The 26,890-nt window shown below is 35.2% G+C and overlaps 1 protein-coding gene across 1 annotated transcript in view; it reads left to right on the top strand.

Annotated features, from left to right (window-relative positions):
* CTNNA3 (catenin alpha 3) overlaps positions 1-26,890 on the top strand; it is a 1,681,070-nt gene that overhangs the window by 377,122 nt on the left and 1,277,058 nt on the right. The window contains exon 5 of the mRNA XM_047071866.1: positions 18,893-19,156. Coding sequence (XP_046927822.1) covers positions 18,893-19,156 — 264 coding nt within the window. The remainder of the gene's footprint in view (positions 1-18,892; positions 19,157-26,890) is intronic.

Here is a 26,890-nt window from a genome sequence, read left to right as displayed (position 1 = left end):
AAATTGAAATTGTATAGAAAATGAAAACACTGTGAACATCTACTAGGACGTTTTCCATTCTCATTGGAAGGCTACAGTGGCTAAGCACTTGGGCTCTGGTGCCAGAGTATTTGATCTAAATCTCACTTCCACAACTAACTAGTTTTTTTACTTTAGACAGTTACTTAACATTGTCTGTAAAATAGGGCTAACAATATGGTCTGTAGAGTTACTAGGATTAAAACATTTAATATATATAGGGTGAGTATAACAGTCTTGACACATCGTCATCATTATATAATAGAGTGTATTAGCCTAGGTGCTTATATAATACATGGAAGAAACATAGGATAGTTGGGATTTTAGGCTGTGTAATTTTCTTTCTCAATACTATTTGATTAAGACATAATGAGAGAATTTTGGAGTCATAATAGATTTTAGAAATTATCATAATTTTATACCATAGGAATAACCATGCAAAAATTTGTTATTTTAGAGTGACACTTCAAAATTTAGACATTTCATTTGATATATTAGAAAAATGAGTTTGAGAGATGTGTTAGATATAGCATTGCATTGTACTCAGAGCATCAGTTTAGATCAGAAAGATCTAAGTTTCAGTGCCAACTATTGTAGCTGTCCTGTGATCTTGGATGAGTTACACCTTTCTGGTTTCTGTTCTTATTATCTGTAAGAATGGTGATAAGGATTCTTACTTTACAGGGAAGGGAAAACACCTGGAACACTGCTATCCATATAATAGATGTTTAATACATGTTGGTTTTTATTCATTTCTCCCTCTTGTCCCTTCTTTGTCTGAGTGGCTTTTCTTAGATACTATAACTTGTTAGTACCGCTCAGTAATTTATGTCATTATATATTTTGAACTAAATCTAAACTGAAAGTGAGTCCCACTTTGGGACATTTTCTTTATGAACTCAACTTTGTACTTCTTTTTCCTTCCTTCCTTCCTTCCTTCCTTCCTTCCTTCCTTCCTTCCTTTCTTCCTTCCTTCCTTCCTTCCTTCCTTCCTTCCTTCCTTCCTTCCTTTCTTCTAGTATTTCTACCTTTCTTCCTTGCTTTGTTTCTTCTAGTATTCTTCATACCAAAGGTAGCAAGATGGTAAATCCTGAAAAGGACAACACAGGAGCTTGTAAAGATTTAAGAATATAACTGAAAATATGGGTCTCCTCTGATTCAGTCCTGGTATGCTGGATCCTGAATCTGACTGATTAGGACTAACCTGTGGATGTTTGAGTAGCCCTCATATTGCATCACTTTCTATCCTTCTTATGTTGGCCCAGGTATAGAACCAGAATTCTTTCTTGCTTTGTTCTGCCATCAAGGTTTGTCTGCATCTCCATCATCACCACCATCATCACCATCATCATCATCACCATCACCATCATCATCATCATCATCATCATCATCCATCATTGTTTTTCATTTGTGATTTTCTTTGGTATTGCTCTGTTAGAGAAAACACTGCAAAGAACATTGATGAATTCCTATGGTACTAGAATTCCTGTTACCTCCTATGACTCTGCATTCCCTATTCCCAAGAGCTGAGTTTCTTGATGGCTGCCATTGTATAGGTTTGCCTTTCCCAAGACTTAATCATAAGACAGGCAGAAGAAGAGTGAGAGTGAGAAAGGGGGAGGAAGCATATTAATTGTTATTCTTACCCCTCCTTCAAATTTTATTCTTCACACTGTTCAGACTATGGATTAACCCCTTGTTTCTCCACTTCCTCTCCACATTTTTTTTTGGTGTCTTTTTTATCTGGTATAGGAACACTGACTCTTTCAAACCCCAGATAGCAGGTGAGCTTCTAATTTCCCACATGTTAAATACCATCCTTTTCCCTTGGGGATTGATTCTGTTTGTCAAAAATCCAGGCCATTGGTGAAGGATGTGGAATGATTTTCTGACACAGAACCTCACCCCATTTATGTTTAAATGAACATTGCTGGCCACTCTCCCCCCCCTCCCCCCACCACTAGTCTCCAAATCTGGTATTCTTTACTGTTGGGACCTGGCCATCTGATTGTATGTTCTAGAAGACACTCTATTTGTAATTTATACTGAAATGAATTTTTGTTGACAGGTATTATCTGGCCTATTTAGATGCTTTAAACCAGTAGTTTTCCAAACCGTGTCTCCCTTGATCTTGGCTTCCTCTTTCTCCACACTGGTTCTGAGTTTCCAAAGTATTAGCATACTTCAAGCCTGAGACTCACTGATTATGACAGGCTGACCCATTCACTACTCTTTCTGATGACATACTGATGTTTATATCTTTGTATTTTTAGCCACTGTATTAAATGTAATTCACATACCATAACATCTACCCACTTAAAGTGTGCAGAGTTGTGCAATGATTAGTACATCTAACTTTAGAACATATTCATCATTCCCAGAAGGAGCCCTGTACCCATTAGCAGTTGCTCCCCTCACTCCCCTGCCCTAGGCAACCACTAATGTACTTTCTGTCCCTATAGTTTTGCATTTTCTGGACATTTCATATAAATGAACTCATACAAGGTAGTCTTTTGTGACTGGCTTCTTTGATTTAGCATAAACTTTCCAAGATTCAGCCATGTTGTAGAATGTATCAATACTTCATTTTCACTACCAAACAATATTTCATTGTGTAGATGTACTCCATTTTATTTGTCCATTCATAAAATGATGGACATTGGGGTTGTTTTCACTTCTTGACTATCATCAATAATGCTGCTATGAACATTCATGTATAAATATTTATGTGAACACATATTCCCATTTTTTTTTTTGAGTACGTACTGAGGAAAGAGATTGCTGGGTCATATGGTAATTATATGACTAACACTTTGAGTAACTGCCTGGCTATTGCCCAAAGTGGCTGTACCATTTTATAATGCTATTAGAAATATGTGAAAGTTCTGCTTTCTCCGCATCCTTGTCAACACTTGTTATTGTCTGTTTTTTGATCATAAGCATCCTAGTCGGTAATGTATTATCTCATTATGGTTCTTTTGCATTTCCCTAATGGTTAATGATGGTAAACATTTTTCATATGCTTGTTGGCCATCAGTTTATCATCTTTAGAGAAATGTCTATTCAGATCCTTTGCCCACTTAAAAATTTTTTTAAATGTTTATTTTTGGAAGACAGGGAGAGAGGGAGGGAGGGTGGGGAGAGAGAGAGAGAGAGAGACCTGAGCTGAAGTCAGATGCCCAACCAATTGAGCAACCCAGGTGACCCCCTTTGCCCACTTTTAAAATGAATTATCTTTTTACTGTTGATTTTTTATAGTTCTTTGTATATTTTAGATGCAAAACCCTGATACATATATGATTTGCAAACATTTTCTACTTTCTGTGTGTTGTGCTTTCGCTTTCTTGATGGTATCCTTTGATGCAAAAAAGTTTTTAGTTTTGATGAAATGTAACATATATTTTTTGCTCTTATTGTTTGTGCTTTTTTTGTCATATCTAAGCAACCACTGTCTAACCCAAGGTCATGAGGATCTACTTCTATGTTTTCTTTTAAGAGTTTTATAATTTTAGCTTTTACATTAGGGTTCACAATGCACTTTGAGTTAATTTTTGTGTATGGTATGAGGTAGAAGTCCAGCTTCCTTCTTTTGCATATAAATATCTAGTTGTTCCAGCACTATTTGTTAAAAAGATTATTCTTTCTCTGTGGAGTTGTCTTGATGCCCTTGTTGAAAATGAATTAACTATAAACGTATGGGTCTATCTTTGGACTCTCAATTCTGTTCCTGATCTGTAAGACTATACTAATGCCAGTAACACATTTTCTTGTAGCTTTTTGGTAAATTTTTGAAATTGGAAAATGTGAATCTTTCAACTGTAAATTTTTCAAAAACAATTAATTGTTTTGGTTTGTTGGGTCCCTTGCGTTTTCATATGAATTTTAAGTTCATCTTATCAATCTCCAGAAAAACATGGCTGGCATTTTGATAGGAATTGCACTGAATTTATAGCTCAATTTGGAGGAATATTGCTATCATAATAATATTAAGTCTTCCAGTCTATGACATCGGAAGTCTTTCCTTTTATGTAAGTCTTCTCTAATTTCTTTTAATGATATTTTGTTATTTTCAGGGTAGAACTCTTGCACTTCTTTTGTTAAATTCATTACTTAGTATTTTATTTTTTGATGCTATAAATAGAATTGTTTCCTTAATTTTGTATTCAGATCACTCATTGTAAGTGTGTGTGTGTGTGTGTGTGTGTGTGTATCATTTTGTACATTTATAGTACATCTCACAACCTTGCTGATCTTGTTTATTAGCTTTAATAGCTTTTGTGTGTTTGTGTGTGTATGAATTCTTTAAGATTTTCAGTATACCAAATCATGTTATCTTCAGATAGAGATAGTTTTACATCTTAATCTCCAATCTGGATGCCTTTTATTTATTTGTCTTAAATTATCTGATTAGAAATTCTAGTACAATATTAGATAGAAATGAAAAAGGATGTTTTTGTCTTGTTCCTGATAATAGAGAGAAAGCCTTTAGTCTTTCACCATTAAGTATGATCTTAGCTATGGAATTTTCATAGATTCCTTTTATCAGATTGAAGAATGTTTTTGTCTTTTTTGACTGAAATTGAATGTTTCTGAGTAGGTATTCCTTACAAAGTCAACAGTTAATGAAAATGGGAATGTAGTTTCAACCCACATTGGGGTAGTAGGAGCTAGAGAACCTGAGGAGCATAGCTGGACAGTTAGACCAAGGGTGATATACTGTCATTTTCTTTGTGTGTTGTGCTTTTAAAAGAGGTGATATTGAGGAGAATTAGATCTTCCTAGTAACAGAATTTTTTCCCATACTTAATATAGAAACAGTCCTACTCTTATTAACTTATCTTTTAGTCATCAATGTCATGAATTTGGGTAATGCTCAAGATTTATTGTGAACTATAGTAACTGCAGATCATTTATGTGGCAATTGTTTATCTCGGACTTGAATGACCATTGTTATATATTTATAAGATATTTAGTCCCAAGATATTTAGTGATGTTTAACATCAAAGGTAGCCTTATGCTTCATTTTGACTATGGAAGCCTTTGTGATATATTTAGTCATGAAATCATCTTGTAGGCAGTAAAGAAACCAAGGGGTTCTTCCTGACTCTGGTATACTATATGGGATGCATTTCTGAATGGTTTATTTGTGCATTAGAGGAAAACACCAACCTTCTGGGGGTTGTTCACATTCCAGCATCTTGCATCTGTTGTATTTATGACAGAAACAAGGCAGAAAAAAAGAGTATTTAGTCATCTGCTGATTCCATTTGGTGCTAAACACATACTTTTCTCTAGAGTGCAAGAATACTAATTTATTTTATGTAGTAGGGTGGATTGTAGCCATTCCTAGAGACATGAGTATTTAAATTGGCAAAAGCTACACAGTGAATACTCTGCATGTAGATGATCCATGTTCAGCATATGGCATGAGTAAGGCAAAATATTTGTTAACTAGGGATCTGGATTTTAAATACAAGTTACTTTCTAATAGGCAGGCATACACAGTTGACCTTTCAACTACAGCTATTAGTTTTGAGTTCAGAAGCTTTCTATATGCCTTCTGGTAAGCATGAAATCTGATCCAAGTAAAACTCACTAGTAAATCGCATGATATATAGGTGAACCTGTTCTAAAATCTGTTTCTGGAATGAGAGATAAAAGGGAGCAGGAAGTTTCATGCTATCTGTTTCTGTGCCCTTTATCTATTTTCTTAAGTATAACTAGACAGTTTTCTGCTATTTTATCCCTGTGTAATAGGATAATTTTTTATATGTGTGATCTGTAGTAAGATGTTAAAATTGTTAATTGCAAATTTTTATTTTGAGTTAATTATCATTAATTAAATATTATCAAGTATCTTTCATGTCACTTCAAGGGGCTTATACTCCATTGGAGAAGATGGAAAACAAACATGATAAATAACTATAGTATAAGGTATATTAGTGATAAATAGTAAGAAGAAGATAAAGCAGGGAGAGAGGATATGGCATATCGAGAGTGAAATTGTTGGTTGAACTTTTAGGTAGGGTGACAAGAAAAGATCTCACTCAAAATTTTATTTTTGAGTAAAGACTCAAAGGAAGTGAGAGAGTGATCCAGACATGGATCTAGAAGAGTGTCCCAGCAACAGGCTGGCCTGACATAGAGACGTGCCTGTCTTTTTAGAGAAACAGCAAGGAGGTCCATGTGGCTGGATCACAGTGAGCAAGGAGAGTTGTAGGGATGAGGTTGGAGAGATATGCTGGATGGTTTGAGCAAAACACTGACATGATAACTTTCTAGAGGCAACAAGAGGTCAACTTCTGGTGAGAGGATTTACTGACAGACTAGATGTGAGATAGAGAAGAAAAGTAGAAAGAGAATTAGAGGATCATGACAAGGTTTTTGGCCTGGACAAAAGGAAGAACTGATGTTTACTAAACTGGTGAAGATTGGGAGTAGTGGATTGAGAGGCTCAGGTTTTGGTATGTGGATCAGGAGCTTGGGTTTTGATACGTTACATTTGAGATGCCAAGTGACTTTAATGTCATATTTTTTGGTTCTCTTTTACCTGGAGCATTTTCAAGATGCTCATCTGCCTGTCTGTGAAGCATTTCTTAACCTACCCATGCCTTTCCTTACAATTCCTATGGTATCCCAATCTATTCCATTAGTTTTAACCCATTTGATGTAACATATTATTATTTAACAATTTCCAGAGAGCAGAGGTTCAGAGTGGGTGCTTATTTTTACATTGTATTTGTATTTCCTCATAGCTTAGTTCAGTTCTACTGTGTAAATAATCAGTATCTCAGAATACTCAACATTTAACAATATTATTAACCTAAGTTATTTCTTTTTCCTTAGTCAGATGGATCTGATTATTGGTTAACATAGGAACACTAATTTAACCTTCTGAAAAACATGTCCAATACAGGATATCTTTACCTGAATTCTGCTTAATGTCTTGCTTCCTGCTGTGGAATATGTTTAGAAATCAGATATTTTCCAAAACAGCCTGACATATATAGCAGGTAATATAAGTGGTATTGAATATAAGTGGTAAAAAAAAAAAAAAAAAGAACTGGTATCACCAGCTTTTTAGTAGAGGACTAGGCCAGAACACTTTGAAGAATAGTTCATAGGTAAATCTAGTTAGCCTAATTGGAAATACAATTAAAGAAGAACATTTTCATTCTAGGATGAACATATCTTAGCTTTTTGTAGTTATGATTTCCTTTTCCAAAAGTAGAATTATTATCTGATGGAAAAGTAAATTATTTCATGGCAGTAACCCTCAAAGCTTTCTGGTGTCTTTAAAGTTGTGAGAAGTGTCCTTAATTCATTGGTCATTTTGTGCCAGCTCCTATTTGAGGCCCAGTGGGTGGAAGAATTAAGACATAGTTTTGACTCCAATAGGAACTCATAATTTGGTGAGAAACACAGATTTGTCAATGAATAACTATATCAAATGGTAATTGTTTAATATATACTAGATTATTGCCATGTAAGCACTATTGGAGCACATGAGTACCTCTGTGGGTGACAGAACATGAGAATCCAAGATGTCTTGAGGGAAGAATAAACATTTACCTGGTATGTGGGGGGAGACTGGCATATAGCTCAAGGCACTTGCAGAACCTCATGTGAGTCTGTATGGCTAGAGAAAAGGGTGCCTGTGAGAGAAGTAGTAGGAAATGAGACTAGAGACAGAAACTGGAGTCAGATCTTGCTTGTCTATAATAAAATATATGAGTTTTATTATGTGTGGATTAACAGTCTCTTGAAAAATTTAAATTGAGGATTGATTATATTTGAATTTGGGAGGGACTCCTCTGATGATATTATAGAGAAAAGGTTGTATTAGTCAAAAAGTTGTGTCTCTAATTTGCTCTTTCCTCTTTGTATTCATAACCACTTCCTTAGTTTAATCCCTAATCATTTCTCCTCTAGGTTAGTACTAGTAGTGAGGACAAAAAAGGGTACATATTGGACAAATATTTACTGAATAGAATAACAAAACTTCCCTAATCTGGGGATAAGGGAATGGAAGAGTCAATGATATGCCTCAGATTTCTGGTTAGTTGCATATTGGGGCCAGTGAGTCTGAGAAACATATTTGTGGGGGGAAATGTAAGAAAGGCAATAGGTTCAATTTCAGATGTGTTTGAGACTCAACTTGAGTTATGAACCTGGAGATCAGAAGAGATGTAAATACTATCAAATGTCAACTTAAATTTAGTATTCACTGTCATCTAAGAAAGGGGAGAAACATTTTAAGGATGAATATGGCTAATAGTTTGCTGTACAGAGGTCAGAAGTAAATGCTGGAAAAATGTTTGACATTAAATAATTTAACTTCATAATACCCTTTAAGGTAGGAATTATTATCCCAATTTTGTAGCTGAAGTAAGTTTAATTATTCTACTCAAAATCTCCTGCTTTTGGAGTGTGTGTGTGTGTGTGTGTGTGTGTGTGTGTTGGAATTTTAACCCCAAAGCTCATTCTATTAGAATGAGACAGACCTCCTGCCTTGGAGTTGCTTAGCATCCACCTCACTCTGCTTATTGTAGGCTCCTCAGGCCCAGGGACATGCATTATCTCATTACAATCTTTTTCAAGGTCGTATACACATATGGTATGAATATAAAACATGGAGCCTGCACTCATAAGGCTGACACAAACATCTGTGCTGGTATTTTGGAGCAGAGGTCAGGGATTCTTTTTGTTTGACCAATTTGGATTTGAATGTTTTTAAATGGGGCAGATATTATACAGTGTATGAGTACCACACCACTCTTTATGGACTTACATTTGGCCTATTCATGCTTCCTGCTTAGAATAAACATCTGAGCTTATAACCTTAGAGACATCTGAGTTTGTAACCTTATCTCTAGCCTTAGCTTTAAAGTCACATCTTAAAGCATGGTGTTTTCAAACTTGTTGATTTAACTAAAAAGCCAAACAATTTTATCCCCCTTTGGGAAAATCAACCATTAAGCTATCATTACTAAGGTGCTATATTTAGAATATTTCCTTTATCAAAGGTAGATTGAAATAGCTAAGATGATAGCTTCACTATTTCTCCATTGTCGCTGACTTATATTTTTGAGCAATATAATGATCTATGGATCACACTTTAATTTCTTTCTTTTTTTTTTTAATTTTTTTTTTCAACGTTTATTTATTTTTCGGACAGAGAGAGACAGAGCATGAACGGGGGAGGGGCAGAGAGAGAGGGAGACACAGAATCGGAAACAGGCTCCAGGCTCTGAGCCATCAGCCCAGAGCCTGACGCGGGGCTCGAACTCCCGGACCGCGAGATCGTGACCTGGCTGAAGTCGGACGCTTAACCGACTGCGCCACCCAGGCGCCCCTAATTTCTATTTTTATAGTTGTGGCCTCAAATTTTTTTAAATCAGTCTTGTACTGAAACTGAATTAAGGAATGTGTTTCTAATCTGAGTTGTATTACATATTATAATTATTCATCAGGAAGATATCCTGAAATATGTATTCTCTGTTGGGCTACCACAGAACTGTATGGTTGTAGGAAAGTCCTTCGACAGACATTGGGAGCAAATGATGAAACTACTAACATCAAATAAAAATAGTGTTGGGTAGAAAGAGTGTTAATACAGGAGCCAATTCTGGATTATATTCATAGCTGGGATATTAAATGAAAAATGACTAGAGAGTTTTTGAGTGTAGGAAGCATTATAGCTGTTTAGTAAATGATAGCTTTTTCAAAAATTTTTTATGTTTATTTACTTATTTTTTGAGAGAGAGAGAGCAAGCCAGGGAGGGCCAAAGAGAGAGAGGGAGAGAAAAATCCCAAGCAGACTGTGCTGTCAGCGCACAGCCCAATGTGGAGCTTGAACCCACGAACTGTGAGATCATGACCTGAGCCCAAATCAAGAGTTGGACACTTAACCAACTGAGCTTCCCAGGTGCCCCAGTAAATGATAGCTTTCTTAAAAACAATCATCACCACCACTTTTTATGAATCTTATGTGCCTTTGGACCAATGTCCTTTTTCTTTTTTAACATTTAGGGATAATGGCACTTTTCTCCTCATGGAAATCTTCATGAAAGGATGACTGGAGACATGTTAAACAGGATAAACCACTACATGGATGTAAGGGATTATTAATTAGAAATTTGGATCAACACCCCTGGGCTTGGATTCCATTTGTACTAAGTTACAGTATTTGCTTTCTGACATGCACCAGAATGTTTGGAAAATGATGGTCTATTTCTCACAAGTTAGTCACGGAAACTTAAATAGGAAGAAATTGTAAGGAAAATGAAATTTTTGATCTTTGACTAGGTGTTAAAATCTAACTTAACTCTCATAGATTTTAATAAATCTGTATTTTAGAGTAAAATTTTTCTGACTTATAGATGTTTGAATCTAATTAGTGATGAAATATATACACAAATGGAAAGAAAGCATGAAGCACAACTTAATTTTAAGTAGCTCATTATTTTTCTGCTTTCCTGTTTACTTCTTTTACTTTAATCATATAGTAGATGACTTCAGAAAAAAATTTATTTTGGGATATAAATTTGAGGCAAATAGTGATGTAATATACAGTATATTTGTTTCAAATAGAAAACAAACATAGTGCATTTCTGAACTTTATATATACATTTTCTTGATGGGCACTGTAGCCTGCATTATAGTTAATTAATAATGTTTTCCTAGGAGGAGGTATCTTTGGAGTTATTAATATTCACTTTTGTATATTTTATCTACCCAAGATATGCATTAATGGCCCAGAATGCATACCGTGATAGATATCCTAATACTACTATTACATGGTTTCTCAGTTTTCTATTTGAATTTGAAGAATTCTTTTATTTTTTCCTTTCGTGTATTTGTCTTATTAATATGAAATGGAAAATGAGAAATAAGATTAGAAAAGCAGTAATGGTTTCTTTCTGTTGCTTAATAATGTTTTTATTGTAAAATCTTGCATTTTCCTAATCTATTTTTTTCTCAAAACTTTCTTATTATGTCTGTAGTCTACACTTTTTTTTTCCATTTTATATCCCTTAATTCAGTTAAGGCTAAATATTCCACTTCCTAATTTATGTTGGAGAAAAACATATAAATTAGCAGGTGTTTGCACTGTTTTGTTTTCTGATAGAACATGAAGCTGCCTAGTGACCGGTGAAGCAGTTAGCAGGCAGCATCTTGGCAGAGGGAAGACTAGGGATAGAAGCCAACCAAGAATGGAATCCAAATAGCAAAGTATCCATGGGCTTTTCTGCTGTACATCTTAGTCTTAAGAAAACAAAAAATGTTCTTCATAAGCCTTCCCTCCCCTACGAGTGATTTTGTCAGCTTCAGAAACTTCATTTAAACACCTGGAAGAGAAACTTGATAATTTGCATATAGTTCCACTTTGTTGAGCAGAGTGCCTGGTGAGCTATTCCACTTGGGCAGGGGTGTAACTTAGTTAAAGAAGTGTTCTCTGATCTTCTGAAATGAAAGTTCAAAGGTGCATGGAATCAATTGCTATGAAAATCCTTTGGCTTTGCCCTTCCAATGGCCAGGATATGGAACGTTTCTTTTCTTATTTTTATTTTTTTAAACCTTTAGATTTTTTTCTTTTTCAATAAAAGCCCTCAAAGTGGGTAGAAGATATTTGCCAATGAAATGCGTATCCAGTATTTTCATCCTTCCCCAAATATCATGGGAAATGCAATGCCAGGCCAAAACCATAGCTTATTCATACCAGTGTCCTTTGCTCAGAGAAGTCAAAAACTGAATGTTTGTTTGGCTTTACTAATATTGCTGTTTTGCTTGATTTTATATAAATGTTTTAATTGAAGTATGAAATACATACAGAAATATGCATATGTTGTAAGCATACAGCTCAATGAATTTTGCAAAGGTAAACACACCCGTATAATCAGAACCCAGAACAAGAAACAGAAAATTACCAGAATCTGAAAGGATCCCTATGCCCTTTCCAATCTCTAATTACCTTTCAAAGCTGAGATTTCTGATTTCTAAGACCATAGATTAGTTCAGCCTGAGTTTGCATTTTATATAGATGGAATCAAATAACAGGTATTCTTTTGTGTCTCATGTTTTTTGTTCCATATTTCATAATGTTGCATGTAGTTGTATTTTGTTCATTCCCATTATTTGAGTTGTTGCCAGTTTGGGGCTACTTAGAAGAGTGCATCTATGAGCACTTTTGCACATTTCTTTTAAAGAACATATGAACATACTTGCATATGTGTTTTGTCTCCTAGGAGTGGACTGGCTGGGTGATGAGGTGTATATGTGCTCAGTTTTATAGGTAAAGTTTTCAAAGTAGTTGTACCAATGGCTTCACTAAAATTTAATGTAAAGATAAGTATTTTAATTTTACTCTTTAGCTTCCTGTGACATTGTCATACACTAGTTTCTTTAAACTCTCTGTATTATATATATTTGCCACAAAACTGATTTCTTGGAGTAATTATATATACAGTTTCTTACCCCTTCTGGCCTTAACTTCCTATTATTTATTTCTCACTCATTTGTCCATTTGTTTCTTCAAAGAATGTGTTAAGCTCATAATATGTGCCATATACTAATAGATAATGAGAATATAAAATAAGTAAACTATAATGCTTGCATCCAAGGGAATTATAATGAAGTGGAGGAGACAGCAATATAAACAGATATATTTTTAATTTATTTCACTCAAATCTAAAAAGCTACTTCCTCCATCTATTGTTTCTAGATTTAGTAAAGAATTCCATTAACAACTTGTCAAATTCATTCATGATTTCTGGATTTTTTAAAATCATGTGTCTTCCAATATAAACTTTTTTTTTTCAAAGTGAACAGATCCCATATTTTTAACACCTTGGTGCAGGATTAAAAAGCTACTGTAATTTTTTTTTCTTAAAGTATGATGACTATAATTATCCACAGTAATTCAGGTTTTAAGCTTTATGTGTTTTTGTGTTTTTGCTTGTTTTCCTTTTCTCCCCTTCCCTCTCCTCTCCTCCCTCCCTTCTTTTCCTTTTCTTTCTTTCTTTCTTTCTTTCTTTCTTTCTTTCTTTCTTTCTTTCTTTCTTTCTTTCTTTCTTTCTTTCTTTCTTTCTTTCTTTCTCTTTCAGTATTTTCTGATATCTTTCTTGGTGATTTGCAATATATATTTGACCTTTTGGGCTAGCATATACAATTACCAGCTTTACTTCCTCAGGAAACAATTTATGATCACTCCCAGGTTCTCCTTATTGTAACATTAATCCTGGGCAAAGACCCTATAACCTTTGCACTCATGGCTTTACCTCCCAACTATGATCTGGTGATTCATAGGTCTCTATTTCTAGCCCAGACTCTCAGAATTCTAGATCCATGTATAGTATATTTTCATTTGGATATTATGCTGGCATCTCACATTTGGCAGATGATGAAATGTACTTCACCTTTATTTTCCAAACATATTATTTATTCTGTATTCCCCCATCTTGGTAAATGCATCACACTGTGTATACAACTGCTGTAAATTTTTCTAGACACTTCTAAATATCTCCTCTCTACTTCCCCATATAAATATCACAAATCTTACCATTTTTACCTTCTAAATATTTTTGGATCCATTCTACTACAGCCTAGAAATAGTATTCAGTGTTCAGGCACTCATTGTCTCTTGCCTGGATTATTGTTTAGTTTCCTGACTGCAATTACATTTTCTCTAATCATTTAAAAGGTCACTGCTAGAGTAATCTTTGAAAATACACACCTGAGCTGGTTGTTCTTGCAGTTCTTTCGCATGGCGTGTGAGGTATCAGCCACTCACCTTTCTAGCTGGATTCATCACCATTCCTGCTCAGGTTTCCTGTACTTGTCATGCCACCTGCATGGCCTGCATGCTCCTTGCTCTCTCACGTGTCAGGCCTTTGCACATGCTGTTTTCTTTGCTTATTGTTCTGTTCTGCACAAGGATAACTTCTACTCACTGTTTAAGAGTTACCTTTGATAAATTTTCTTCAATCCCCTCAAGCCAAGGGACTTTCCTCTATTATATGAATAATTCTGTAGCTCTCATATAAATTTGTCTCCCCTTCTGATCTAGAAGTTCTTTATCTTTGTATTCTTAACAGCGCACTGTCTGATACATAGAAGCGCTCAACAGTATTTATTGAATGAATGGTTGAATTAATTAACTGATAGCTTGGAGTTCTCCATTTTTTATACTTTGTGATCTTTAAAATCCCTAAATATATTTTGTTCTCTTGCCAGGGTTAAAACTCATATGTTGCCTCTCTACCCACTTGCACAGACTTGTAAGGTCTTTTTTAATCCCATCTGTGTGTTTCTGCATCAGCTGGAAGCATTTAATGTCTCCTAAACTTGGAAATCTCATGTGAGCTTTTTCTTCTGGAGCATTTAAAAAAAGATATTAAAAAAGTATCAATTCCTAGGAAGATGAATTCTTTATATTTCTCTGTCCAGAGAAATCCCTAATTGACCCTACCATTTAATTCCTATTTTGACCTGATTTAAAATTTTAGGATAAATGAACAGCTTAATGAACCTCTGAACCCATGATGTCATCAGTTAACACAAAACAACCACAATCACCACCAGAACTTTTCATTTAGAAGGATGGCATTCATTAGTCCTCCTTTTATCTGTGTGCCTGTTGATTATATTAAATTTATCCTTTGGGATGTCCTTTAGGAGAAATGATCTTGCCTTCTCAATTTCCTTTACTTAAACTCTGTAATGTGCCTTTCTTAGCTCCACCTGCTCCCGTAATATAATATTTTTGTTATGTTCACTGAACCTGTCCTTTCTCACAGATTTATTGGCTTGGTATTTGGGGTATCAGTGCTCATTAAGGACTCGGTAATTAATTGCCTTGGGCATAGTTAACAAAGCATAGGCTCAAAATCCAAAATATATTAGAATTTTTTAAATTCCAAAGTTCCTATAGCATTAAAGTTACCACAGTTAATAGTGAGCTATACATAGCCATTATCAGAGTAAAAGAAATAATATTGCGAACTTTATCTTTCTTTGTAGTAATGTATGTTCACCTTTCAGAAACTACCCACACATCGATCTTGCAATTCTAAATAGAGCAGTATAATGCATAGGTCACTTCAGAGGGAATTATGTAGTTAGTTTTAATTATGCTCTAATACGCAGAGGATTTTCTTCAGCTCCTGCTGAATGTTTATACTTTTTATTGTTAATACCTCTGAAGAGTGTGCATTCTATCTAAACAGTAAATTACTTATCCTCCAGGTCACACTGAAATAAATGTAAGTAGTGTTATTAAATTGTGGGAAATATGAAAATCATTCACGGCATCACAGGACAAAAACAGTACCCCAGGTTTAATAAGTTTTATTGAGAAGATTATTTTTGGAATATTTTCAAAAGAATAATTCTGTACTCATTTCATAATTTTCTACTGCTATTCAACTCTATTCCATTTCTCTTTTTTAAAAAAAAACTACATTCCATTTCTGATGTGCTAGTTACTCAATCACATAAGAGGGTTGGCAGAAGTATCATTACTCGATTTTTACAGATGGAAAACAGATACTGAAAAAGTAGAAGACTTACCCAGATCACAGTGCTAATGACAGAGCTGGAACTAGAACCTACACCGGAAATACAAGGGGGAAATCATAGCAAGCCGAGAAAACTACACCGTGTCTTGTGTTGGGTAATTAGTGAGTATGAACAGTGAGTTAGTTGACAGCTACTTCTAACTGTCCTCCCTACATCTTGTAAAGAAGTTAATCTCCCCTAAAGCCTTTATGAAGTCACAGACAGCCTTTATTTTCAGAAAGGAAGGAACTAAAAATATAGTAGCACAGCCATTTATTAACCTCAGGCAACATTATCCTGAGGTAGCAGAGTCTTGTGAAAAAAGCATGGGATTTGCAATCAGAAGACTTTGGTTTGGATCTCAGTTGTTTTACACTTAATCTCTTTACACTAAATACCTATTTAGTTAAAATGGGGTTAATAACACCAGCCTTACTGCCTCAAAGAGTGTTGTGATGATCAATAAGATACTATCTAGAAGTACTTTATAAACTGTGCCATTATATAAGTCCTCGTCCTTGTATAGTAATGAATAAAGGAAATCCTTCCAGTGTAGGAAAGAGTATGACATAGTTGTTAGGGTCATGGCTTAGCAGTCACGCTGCCTTGGGTTACAATACAAGAAAAGCCACATTCTAGCTCTGTAACTTGACTCAGGAACTTAGTCTTTCTTGGTCTTCTTACCTTTAAAATGGGAGATAATATCTATCATGAGGTTTTATAAAGATTATATAAGTTATTGTATATGAAATGCATAAGCTATTGTTAAGGTCTCTTGAATTAATTTTCTTTAAAATTTTTTTTAATGTTTTTCTTTGAGAGAGAGAGAGAGAGAGAGCACAAGCATGAACAAGGAAAGGCAGAGAGAGGGAGACAGAATCTGAAGCAGGCTCAAGGCTCCAAGCTGTCAGCACAGAGCCCAAAGTGGGGCTTGAAGTCAAGATCGAACTCGAGGGGCTTGATCACGAGGTCATGACCTGAGCCGAAGTTGGATACTTAACCAACTGAGCCACCCAGGCGCCCCTGATTTAGTTTTCTTTAAAATGAACGTTTTTGTTTTTCCATTCACTTTATTAATGAATGATAGAGCAAACAAAATATTATTTGATGAATACAACATACATATACTTAACTTTCATATTAAGGTCAGTTAAGGCTGAGAGAAAAGCTGGCCCCGGAAGAGAAGAGGAAGGCAGAGCAACTACTAGTCCCAAGTTAAGAGCCATAAGCTCCCTAGTTCAGAATACAGACTTTGTGTTCAAATCCCAATCCTGTCATTTATCCCTAATAACTTCTTGTCCCCTACCTGTAATGGTGAGAGTGACCAACATATATTGAGACTTACTAGGTGCTGGGTCTTTATTCTAAGCACGTTATTTTTTATTTAGTTTTTAAAGTTTATTTTATTTTTTTAATTTAAATTTTAGTTAACATACATGCAGTATTGGTCTCAGGAGTAGAATTCAGTGATTCGTCACTTACATACAACACCCAGTGCTCATCACAAGTGCCCTCCTGACTACCCATCTCCAGTCTAGCCCATCTCCCACCCATCTCCCTCCATCAACCCTCAGTTTTTCTCTATAGTTAAGAGCCTCTTGTGGTTTGTTTTCCTCTCTTCTCTTTTTCCCCTTGCCTTTCCCTATTTTCACCTGTTTTGTTTCTTAAATTCCACATATTAGTGAAATCATATGGTATTAGTCATTCTCTGATTGATTTATTTCACTTAGCATAATACAATCTAGCTCCATCCACGTCATTGCAAATGGAAAGATTTCATTCTTTTTGATGGCTGAGTAGTTGATGAACATTTGGGCTCTTTCCATAGTTTGGCTATTATTGATAATGCTGCTATATATAAACATGGCATACAAAAATGAACTTTTAGTTTATATTAATGATTTTAGATTTCCAGAAAAGTTGTAAAGATAGTACAGAGAATTATCCTCTGCCTTTCTCCTAGTTTCCTCTGTTGTTAGTATCTTACATTTGCCACTTATGAGCAAACAAACATTGATGTATTACTGTTACCTAAACTACAGGTTTTATTTGAACTTCACAAATATTTCCATGAATGTCTTCTTTCTGTTCCAGGATCCAATCTAGGGTATCATATTGCATTTAGTTGTCATGCATGTCTTCCCTGTATCCTTTGGTCTGTGACAGTTTATCAGTACCATCCTTTTTCATGACCTTAACAGTCTTGAGGAATATTGCCCAGGTACCATATAGGATGTTCCCCAATCTGGTTTTCTTTATTGTTTTTCTCATGATTAGGCTGGAGTTGTGGACTTTGGGAGAGAATACCAGTGAGGTGAAGTGCTATTCTTGTCACAATATGTCAATGGGTACATGATACTCATGTGATATTACTGATGATGTTAACCTTTATCACTTGGCTAATGTAGTGTTTGCCAGGTTTTTTCATGGTATTTTGACTAGTTTTGATCAGCTATCACTTATATTTGACTTTCTTTTCCCTGTCTTCCCACTGTTTGGAATGCTTTTCATTTATATTTACTTCAAATGTCATTTTCAGAAATATCTTCTCTGACCACTCAAGCTAAAGAAGTCTCTATGACATTTCACTTTGTATTTTCTTCATCGCATTTATCATTGCCTGAAATTGTCTTGTGCAATTGTTTACCTTGTTTATTGTTTGTTGATTGTCTCCCACCCCCTCAAACATGAACATAGGCTTCAGGAGAACAAGATCCTTGTAGGACTATTCACCTCTGTACACTTGACATCTAGCACAAGGGCTAGCATATAATAAGTGCTCAGTAACTATTTTTTGAATAAATGTCAAAGAAAAAAGATCAAGGATTAAATTATTTATAAGTATTTCTGAAAAAGAATGAAAAATAGCTGAATGGTAGGAGGTTCAATTTAATATTCTTAACTGAATCAGTTTAGTTTTAATGAAAAGGTTAAATGCAATCATAAGCATCTATGGAAATAGGTAATCAACATCCTTGTAATTCAGGCTCTCTTATAATGCACTTAATAATGTGAATGCCAGAGTATTTTTCTGACTTATAAGCAAGATATGACTGACAAATGTAAGATCTGCTTAGTTATTATACATCTGCACCATTTGTGACCTTTATTTGCAAATTGGCTCAGTTTTCCTATTGTAGAATTTTTAACAGAATCTGAAGGAGTGTAGAAATAATTGATGCCCTGGATTTTAACTTATACCTGACTTCTTAGCATCTATTATCTTTTCCTTTATATTGACAGATAAATGGAACATTTTTGTATAAATCTTTCTTTTATAACCCATTTTAAAGAAACTTCATATGTGTTTCTTTAGGACTTAAAATCTCCAAATCAGAGGGATGAAATCGCAGGGGCCCGGGCCTCTCTGAAGGAAAACTCCCCGCTCTTGCATTCAATTTGTTCAGCTTGTTTGGAACATTCTGATGTTGCTTCCCTTAAAGCCAGCAAGGACACAGTTTGTGAAGAAATTCACAATGCCCTCAATGTAATTTCAAATGCTTCACAAGGCATCCAGAATACGATTGCCCCACCGGAATCTAAGGCAGCCACCCTGGGAAGTGCCCTTGATGAGCTTGAGGTAAGTGGAGAGAAAGGTAAAATGTGATTTGATGTACCCCAATATGAAAATAAACACGGGTTTTCAGACCTGTGTTGGAGTTTAGACTATGAGTAAATAAAAATCCAGTTACTTAATCAGTCTCTATCATTGCCTTGTATCTTCCAATGAATTGATTGGCAGGAAAATATTCTATCTTTAGACTTCTGATTCCTTTATATTACTTCCAAGGAAGTCAATGAATTTAAAGTGAGATTGTTGATTATATTGAAATGATGATTTTAGTTTACATGGATCAATTTATGAAATGTAGGATTTACTCATTCCACAAATACTTATTACTGGCACTTTCTTTGTGCTTGGGATATAATAGAGCACTCCCCTCATGAAGCTTACGTTTTAACAGAGAAATATAGGCAAAAAACAAAAACAATGAACACTGTGGATAAGTAAATAGAATGTTACATTGAGAAAGTGAGATGACTTGAAGGCTTGAAGGAGATTAGATAATTCGGCAGATGGATATCTAAAACTAATGTTTAAAAGCATATCCCCATTGTTTAAGGACAGCACAGACATCAGGGTGCCTAAGTGGAAAGTAAGGGGATGAGTCAGAGCTGAACTGAGAAGATCCAATGGGGCCAGGTTATAGAGAACTGTGGGTTGTTGGGGGTTCTGGCTTTTACTTCAAGTTAAATGGGAGCCATTGTAAGGTTTTAAGCAGAGGTATGACACTGGAATCTAAGAAGGACTACACTGGCTACCTGAAGAACATAGACTGAAGGGGGAACCAAAGAAGAAGCTGAAAAACCAGGCAGAAAACTATTATAGAAATACGGGTTCCATCCTTATGTTTACATACACCAACTCATTCCACCTCACAGTTTAGTTTGGACCAAGGTGGCCTCAGTGATTATTAAAGCTAAATTTTGTAAATGAAGCCAACTAGATTTGACAGAACTAGTGTGGGATGTGAGAGAAAGGGAGGAGCTATGGCTGATCTTTCAGGCTGGATCTTCCCAATGCACACACTGAACAGAGTTTGGGATACAGGTGTTGTTAGGAATTAACATGTGTGAAGGGAAGAGGGAGGGAGCAAATTGAGCAGAGGAAGAATTCTACCTGTGGGCCAGACCCACAAAGTGTAGACCAATCAGTAGAGAGCTCGAGAGGAAGGGTTACCCTTTAGTGTACCTTCTCAGGCAGACATAGCCAGGCTTTTTTCTTTTCTTTTTTTTTTTTTTTTTTTTTTTTTTTTTTTGCCTCCGTCAGGCAATAGATGCAGGTCACCCTGCCTTGGGAAGGGTATGACGTCCAGGCACAGGGAAGAGGGGGCAGGCCCCTGCATCTGAGGCAAACCCTGTGGGAACTGACAGCTGGGGGCCATCTGCTGGCCTTACTCCCAACAGTCCACAACTCAGCAATAAGTCGTACACAGAAGAGAGATGTGAACAGTACACCTCTCTGTCTACCACAAATAATCTTAAGGTTTTGTGTTTTTGTTTTTTGTTTTTTTGTTTTTCTTCTTTAGCAGCTTGATAGATGAAGTTTTCATCAACCATGATGAGGAACACTGGGTGAAGCCAGTTTTGAGAGGAAGATCAGAAACTCAGTTTTCAACAGGTTTAGCTTGAGCTATTTATCAGACATTCGAGTGTGATGTCAAAGATCATTAACTATGCAAGTCAGACACACAGTTGCTTGATGAGAAGCAACATAATGTAGTGCCTAAAAATAACAGTTTTAGAACCCAAATGCCAGGGCCTCTCTCTCAGCTGTGGACTTGTTGCCCATGTGACCTTAGGAAAGATACTTAAAAAAAAATGTTTTTAATGTTTATTTTTGAGAGAGAGAGAGAGAGGGAGAGAGAGAGGCAGACTGAAAATGGGGGAGGGGCAGAGAGAGAGGGAGACAGAGTCAGAAGCAGGCTCCAGGCTCTGAGCTGTCAGCACAGAGCCGGTCTTGGGGCTCCTACCCACAATCTGTGAGGTCATGACCTGAGCCAAAGTTGGATGCTTAACTGACTGAGCCACCCAAGCGTTCCATGAACTTTGGAAAGTTACTTAATTCTCAGTTTTCTCATCTCTAAAGTGGATTAACAATAGGGCCTACATCGTAGTTTTGTCAGAATCAGTGAATCAACAATACATGTAAAATGCTTAGAGGAGTGACAGGTACATTATAAGTGCTCACTAAATATTAGCTCTCATTATCATTAGTGGAGATGACTATTTGAAGGCAAAATTTTCCACAATGAAATCAATGCAATTAAAATTACTAAAGTCTTACTGGTAATTTAAAATATAAACTAAATACATATAATTCCTATTATTGTTCTTAACATTATTTCTTTCATGACAAACTTATGAAAATATAATTTATTTAAATTTAGAGTAACCTTTATTCTTTTCCTTTAGTTACTTGTCTTTAAACAGATGTCTTCATTTCTAATCTGACATTATTAAATTCCTCATTATTGACATCCATGCAAAAATTTATTATTAAGTTAATAATTAGCATCTATGTGAAAATTCTAGAAACTAAGTAAAATAGAAAATTAGTGGTGACTCTTTAACAGTACCCATCATCTAATTGTTTTCCATCTAATTGTTAATAAACTTGTCTATTAGATGCATGTGTTCTCTTCATAGTAAGATTGAAAACTCCTTGTTTTCAAGGGAAAGATTGTCTTTCTTACTAATTTTATACCAGTGATGCTGGCAGAATGTTAGGTCCCCCATACATTAATATGTAACATTACTTCATAGCTAAACAGTTAACATAAATGTATTACTTAATTATTACAGTGTCACTATAAGATAAATCCTTAATTTTTGTTTTACAGAAAATAAAACTGAGACTTAAGGAAGTTATATAACTTGCTCAAATCAGAAGGCTAGTGAGTGGTAGTGTCTAGAATGTGATCTAGTCTTTCTGATTCCAGAAGGTATTTAAGTTCCGTGCTGTATTGAATTCTCACAGATACAACTTAACATGCTTAATTTATGCTAAGATTCTTAATCTGTACGAACCATCAGAGAAATTATAAATGTAACCAAGTCCAAAAGATGGAATTCTTTTTTAGTGAAAAGGACTTTGTGCCTGAGTAATTTAAATAGAACTACTCTGTATTTGGAGCATAGCTGGTATGGTGACCTAAAGTGGACTGATAGGACTGTATATCATATTTTTCACAGAACTAAAAACAGAATTATGTCAGGGGATAAGATAGCCAGTTTATCCTGGATACTTATTCTATATTCTTAGGATTATAGAAGAAGATGGAATATTTCCAAATTGTTCTTTCTTTTGTGACTTCTCCTTTTTCTATTTAGTTGAAAGTGTGGAAGTGGCTGCTACAGATAATATATGGCAATAATTAGAAGGAGAAAGTGTGTGTGTGTGGGGGGGTGTAACTTTGATGGGAGTGGGAATAGGTATAGTGATGGAGTCTTCCCTTTCTCAAGATGAGTGGCTGACTCATTTCTGAATGAGGCAGGAGAAAGATATTTCCCAGAAATCCTAATGCTGTCTTAACAACCTTTGAAATCAGTCCCAGTTACAGCTAGGGATGTACAAACCAGTACAAAATGCCTGAATTTGCATATATCTATATCTATATCTATATCTATATCTATATCTATCTATATTATATATCTGTTACAAATAGCTGCAGAGTCTCTCTGAACCAGAATTTATTGAGCATTTAGCTTTCTAAAATGGTTTTGTAAATTAAATGGTTGCATTTTTCTTCATTTACACGAAACTGTATTGGTAAAGGATCCAAAATAACCTTTGCTCTATCTTGCTTCTGCAAATATAATACTATGAAATAAACTGATGTAGTAAATACTCTGTTGGGAGTAAGTCTCATTAAATGTTTATAGTGTAGAAATGTATCAGAGTGCTTATTCAACAACTATGATGCTGAAGCTTTGTTAAATCTTTCATTCTGGTTCATGGCTGGTTGTGGATATTAAACCTGAGATTTGTTGCTAGAGGAGAAAATAGAAGTTGCATTAGAACACTGTACAGGCTAAACTGATTAATATATTGGAGAGCCTGATGTGAATTATAAGACCGTTCTTTTTGCATTTGTGACTGAATAGGAGTTGAAAAGTGTCAAATTATAGATTGACAGAATTTTAAAAATACCTTTAAACGAGAAACTTTGCCAGTGAAAATTGCTTTGCAACTCCAAGTCCATTAAGACATATTTTCTCTTTTTAAAAATTAAAAAAAATTAAGTAAAAAACTTTTTAATATATATTTTTAAGCTTATTTATTTCTTTTGAGAGAGAGAAAGAGCACAAGTGGGGTCAGGGCAGAGAGAGATGGAGAGAGAATTCCAAGTATAATCTGTGCTATTAGCAAATAGTCCCACGTGGGGCTTGAACTTACAAACCGTGAGATCATGACCTGAGCAGGTATCAAGAGTCAGACCCTTAACCAACTGAGCCACTCAGGTGCCCCAAGACATATTTTCTCTTACGCAGTGGGAAAAAGTGGTGGTTGTAATCATGGCTGTAAGAATTATCCAGAACTTCTTGTGTTAAAGATGATAATAACAAAAGAGTTTTGTAGTATTTTATCAAACAACTGTCATATTTATTTTCTTATTTTTAATATATTCACTCCTATATCATCATTCATATATTTCTTTATGCACTGTTGTATTCCCAACACCTAGAACAATGTCCTATACATAGTAAGTGCTAAGTGAATATCACTGAACTGAAAGTAGGAAGGAAGAAAGGAGGGAAGGAAGGAAAGAAAGCATATAGGAATGCTGTATGTCATTTTGTGATTTGCAGGGAAGAACATGTTTTCCTTACCCCTTTTTTGTCCTCTTCTTTCTCCAAATGATAGCATATGTACTTGGAGTATGTTGCTGTACTTAATTTTTAACTGGGACATGGATTTAGTGAGGGTAACTACCAGAAATATATCTAAGTGATATGCTGCTTAGATTTTTTTTCTGTGATAAGAGAAAAAGTTATCTACTTTTAGTAGCTATTTAGGCTAATATCTAGCTTTAGTTTAGGTTCCCTGCCACTGCCAAGATATGCTGCCTTTTACCAAGAGTAATTAATTTTGAAGAATGTGTTTACCTGAGGGAGAAAACAGCCTCTGGCAATCAGATTAGCATTTAGGAACTAAAGAAAAATGGGCATCACTGGTGTCTAGAAGCCCTTTGATATGATTTTATTTTATTTTTTTTTAAGTTTAGTTTCTAGAAATATAAACTGAAAGAACTAAAAGTGATAGATAAAATATTTTTAAATATATGGGTAATCTGATAGGTAAATTGGGGAAATTCATTGAGGCACGCCAGATACAAAAAGCAGACATCCAGACTAGCAAACCAGCAATAGCACTGTGCTGATACTGAGGATTTCTTTTCCATTATGGCCTGTAGCTTGGATTTTGAAAGACCATGAACTGAGGACAAAAGACAAAGCCTTTATCTTGCCATCTGGAAAGTCACATGTCCCTTGAGTGAAGCGGAGAATCCTTAAATTTCACTACCTTTTTGGATGAATAAGAAAAACATGAGCTCATACAGTAGGAGATAGTAGGAAAACGTGACTGGCTTAACTTTGACTCTGGGTAGCTCAGAAAAACTACTATAAAATACCTTGGAAAGTTTTTAACCATAAGTCTGTCCTTATCTGGATTTTGGGTCAGAATTCATATTGTCTGTATAACCTCTAAAACCCAAGCTGAAAATTTAATTTAAATTGTCCTGTCTTGGCAATACCTCCACGTACTTGCCAGAAGTAAACTCAAGTTCTCTGTGTACTTTATACATAGTCCACAAAAATTTTTCATAAAGGTCTAAGGAAAGTGAATTGTCACAAGATACACAAATAAGCAAGACACATGAATGAGACTTTGCAGAAAGCAAACTGCAGAATTAGAACTTAAGACACTGCAGATATTGAAATTATGATAGGGAATATAAAGTAGTATACTTAATATACATTATTCACTCATTTATTTACTAAAGTATGAGGAGTATGGTGAGGGAACAAAAGACTGTCAAAATTGGCCAGGCAGAACTGTCTAAAATGAGAAACATAATCGTGAAAATTCAATGGTTAGGCAAGACAGGAGATTGGATAGAGAATTAATGATCTAAAAGATATATTTGAAGTTCTTTATAATGCACCATGGAGACACAAAAATAAAAATACTTTTTAAAAAGCAGTTAAGATACATGGAGGATGTGTGACAGTTTTAAAATATTCTAATATAAGATCCAGAAGAGAGAAAGTATAAAAATGATACTAAGAATTTCCTAGGATTGATGAAAGATACCAACCTTCATAGCTAAGAATCCCAATAATTCTCAAGAAACATGTATAAAAAGAAATTCACGTTTACACGTACTGTAGTGAAGGCGAAGAACACCAAAAACAAAAAGAATATTTTTTAAAAAGGGAGACCTCTGTTCTCAGCAAGATGGCAGAATAGAAGGCTCCTGACTTTCCCTCTATCTGTGAACACACTGAATAAACAACTACACATGCATCAGTTACCCCTGAGAGAAATCCAGAAACTAGTTGAGAGATTCCTGCACTTTGAGCAATTGAGAAAATACCCACATCAAGACAGGTAGGAAAAGCTGAGATATACTTTCACCATAAACTCCACCTCAAGCAGATTACCATATAAATGAGATGAAGCCTCCATTTCCCAGCTTCTCCTTGAAGAGCAAAGCTTTTGTTTTTAATTGTTGAGGTGCACAACATATTGATTCTATACATTACTCAGTGCTCATCATGATAAGTGTTGTCACTGTCACCATACAATGTTACTACAGTATTATTGACTATATTCCCTATGCTGTACTTTTTATCTCTATGACTTACTGTTTTATAAATAGAAGTTTGTACTGCTTAGACCTCTTCATCTATTTTGCTCATCCCCTCACTCATCTCACCTCTGGCAACAACTAGTTCTCTGTATTTAAAATATGGGTTGTTTTGTTTTGCTTGTTTGTTTGCTTTTGTAGATTCCACATTACAGTGAAATCATGTGGCATTTATCTTTCCTGTTTGGCTCATTTCACTTAGCTTAATACCCTCTAAATCCATTTATGTTGTTGCAAATGGCAATATTTCATCCATTTTTATGGCCATGTACTATTTCATTGGAGATATATACCACTCCTTCTTTATCTGTTCATTTATCTATGGACACTTAGGTTACTTCCATATCTTAGCTATTATAAATAATGCTGCAATAAATATAGGGGTACATTTATATTTTTGGATTAGTGTTTTTATTTTTTTGAGGGTAAATACCCAGTAGTGAAATTACTGGACTGTATGGTAGCTATAATTTTAATTTTTTGAGGAAACTCCATATTGTTTTCCACAATGGTTGCATCAATTTATTTTTCTACCAACAGGGCATGGAGGACTCCTTTTTCTCTGTGTTCTTGCCAATAGTTTTTTTTTTTTTAACGTTTATTTATTTATTTTGAGAGAGAGAGAGAACATGAGTGGGAAAGGGGCAGAGAGAGAAGGAGACAGGATCCCAAGCTAGCTCCATGCTGTCAGCACAGAGCTGGTCACAGGACTCGATCTCACAAACTGTGAGATCATGACCTAAGCCGAAATCAGGAGTTGGATGCTTAACTGACTGAGCCACCAAGGAACCCCAACACTTGCTGTTTATTATCTTTGTGATACTAGCCATTGTGACTGGTGTGAGGTAATACCTCGTTATAGTTTTTATTTGCATTTC

Source organism: Lynx rufus, unplaced genomic scaffold (genome assembly GCF_022079265.1).
Source record: "Lynx rufus isolate CCGP_SWC_20201006 ecotype Redwood Valley unplaced genomic scaffold, mLynRuf1.p SCAF_11, whole genome shotgun sequence".
Lineage (NCBI taxonomy): Eukaryota > Metazoa > Chordata > Mammalia > Carnivora > Felidae > Lynx > Lynx rufus.
The sequence above is the reverse complement of the archived record's forward strand: the minus strand, read 5'-3'. Positions and strand labels throughout refer to the sequence as shown.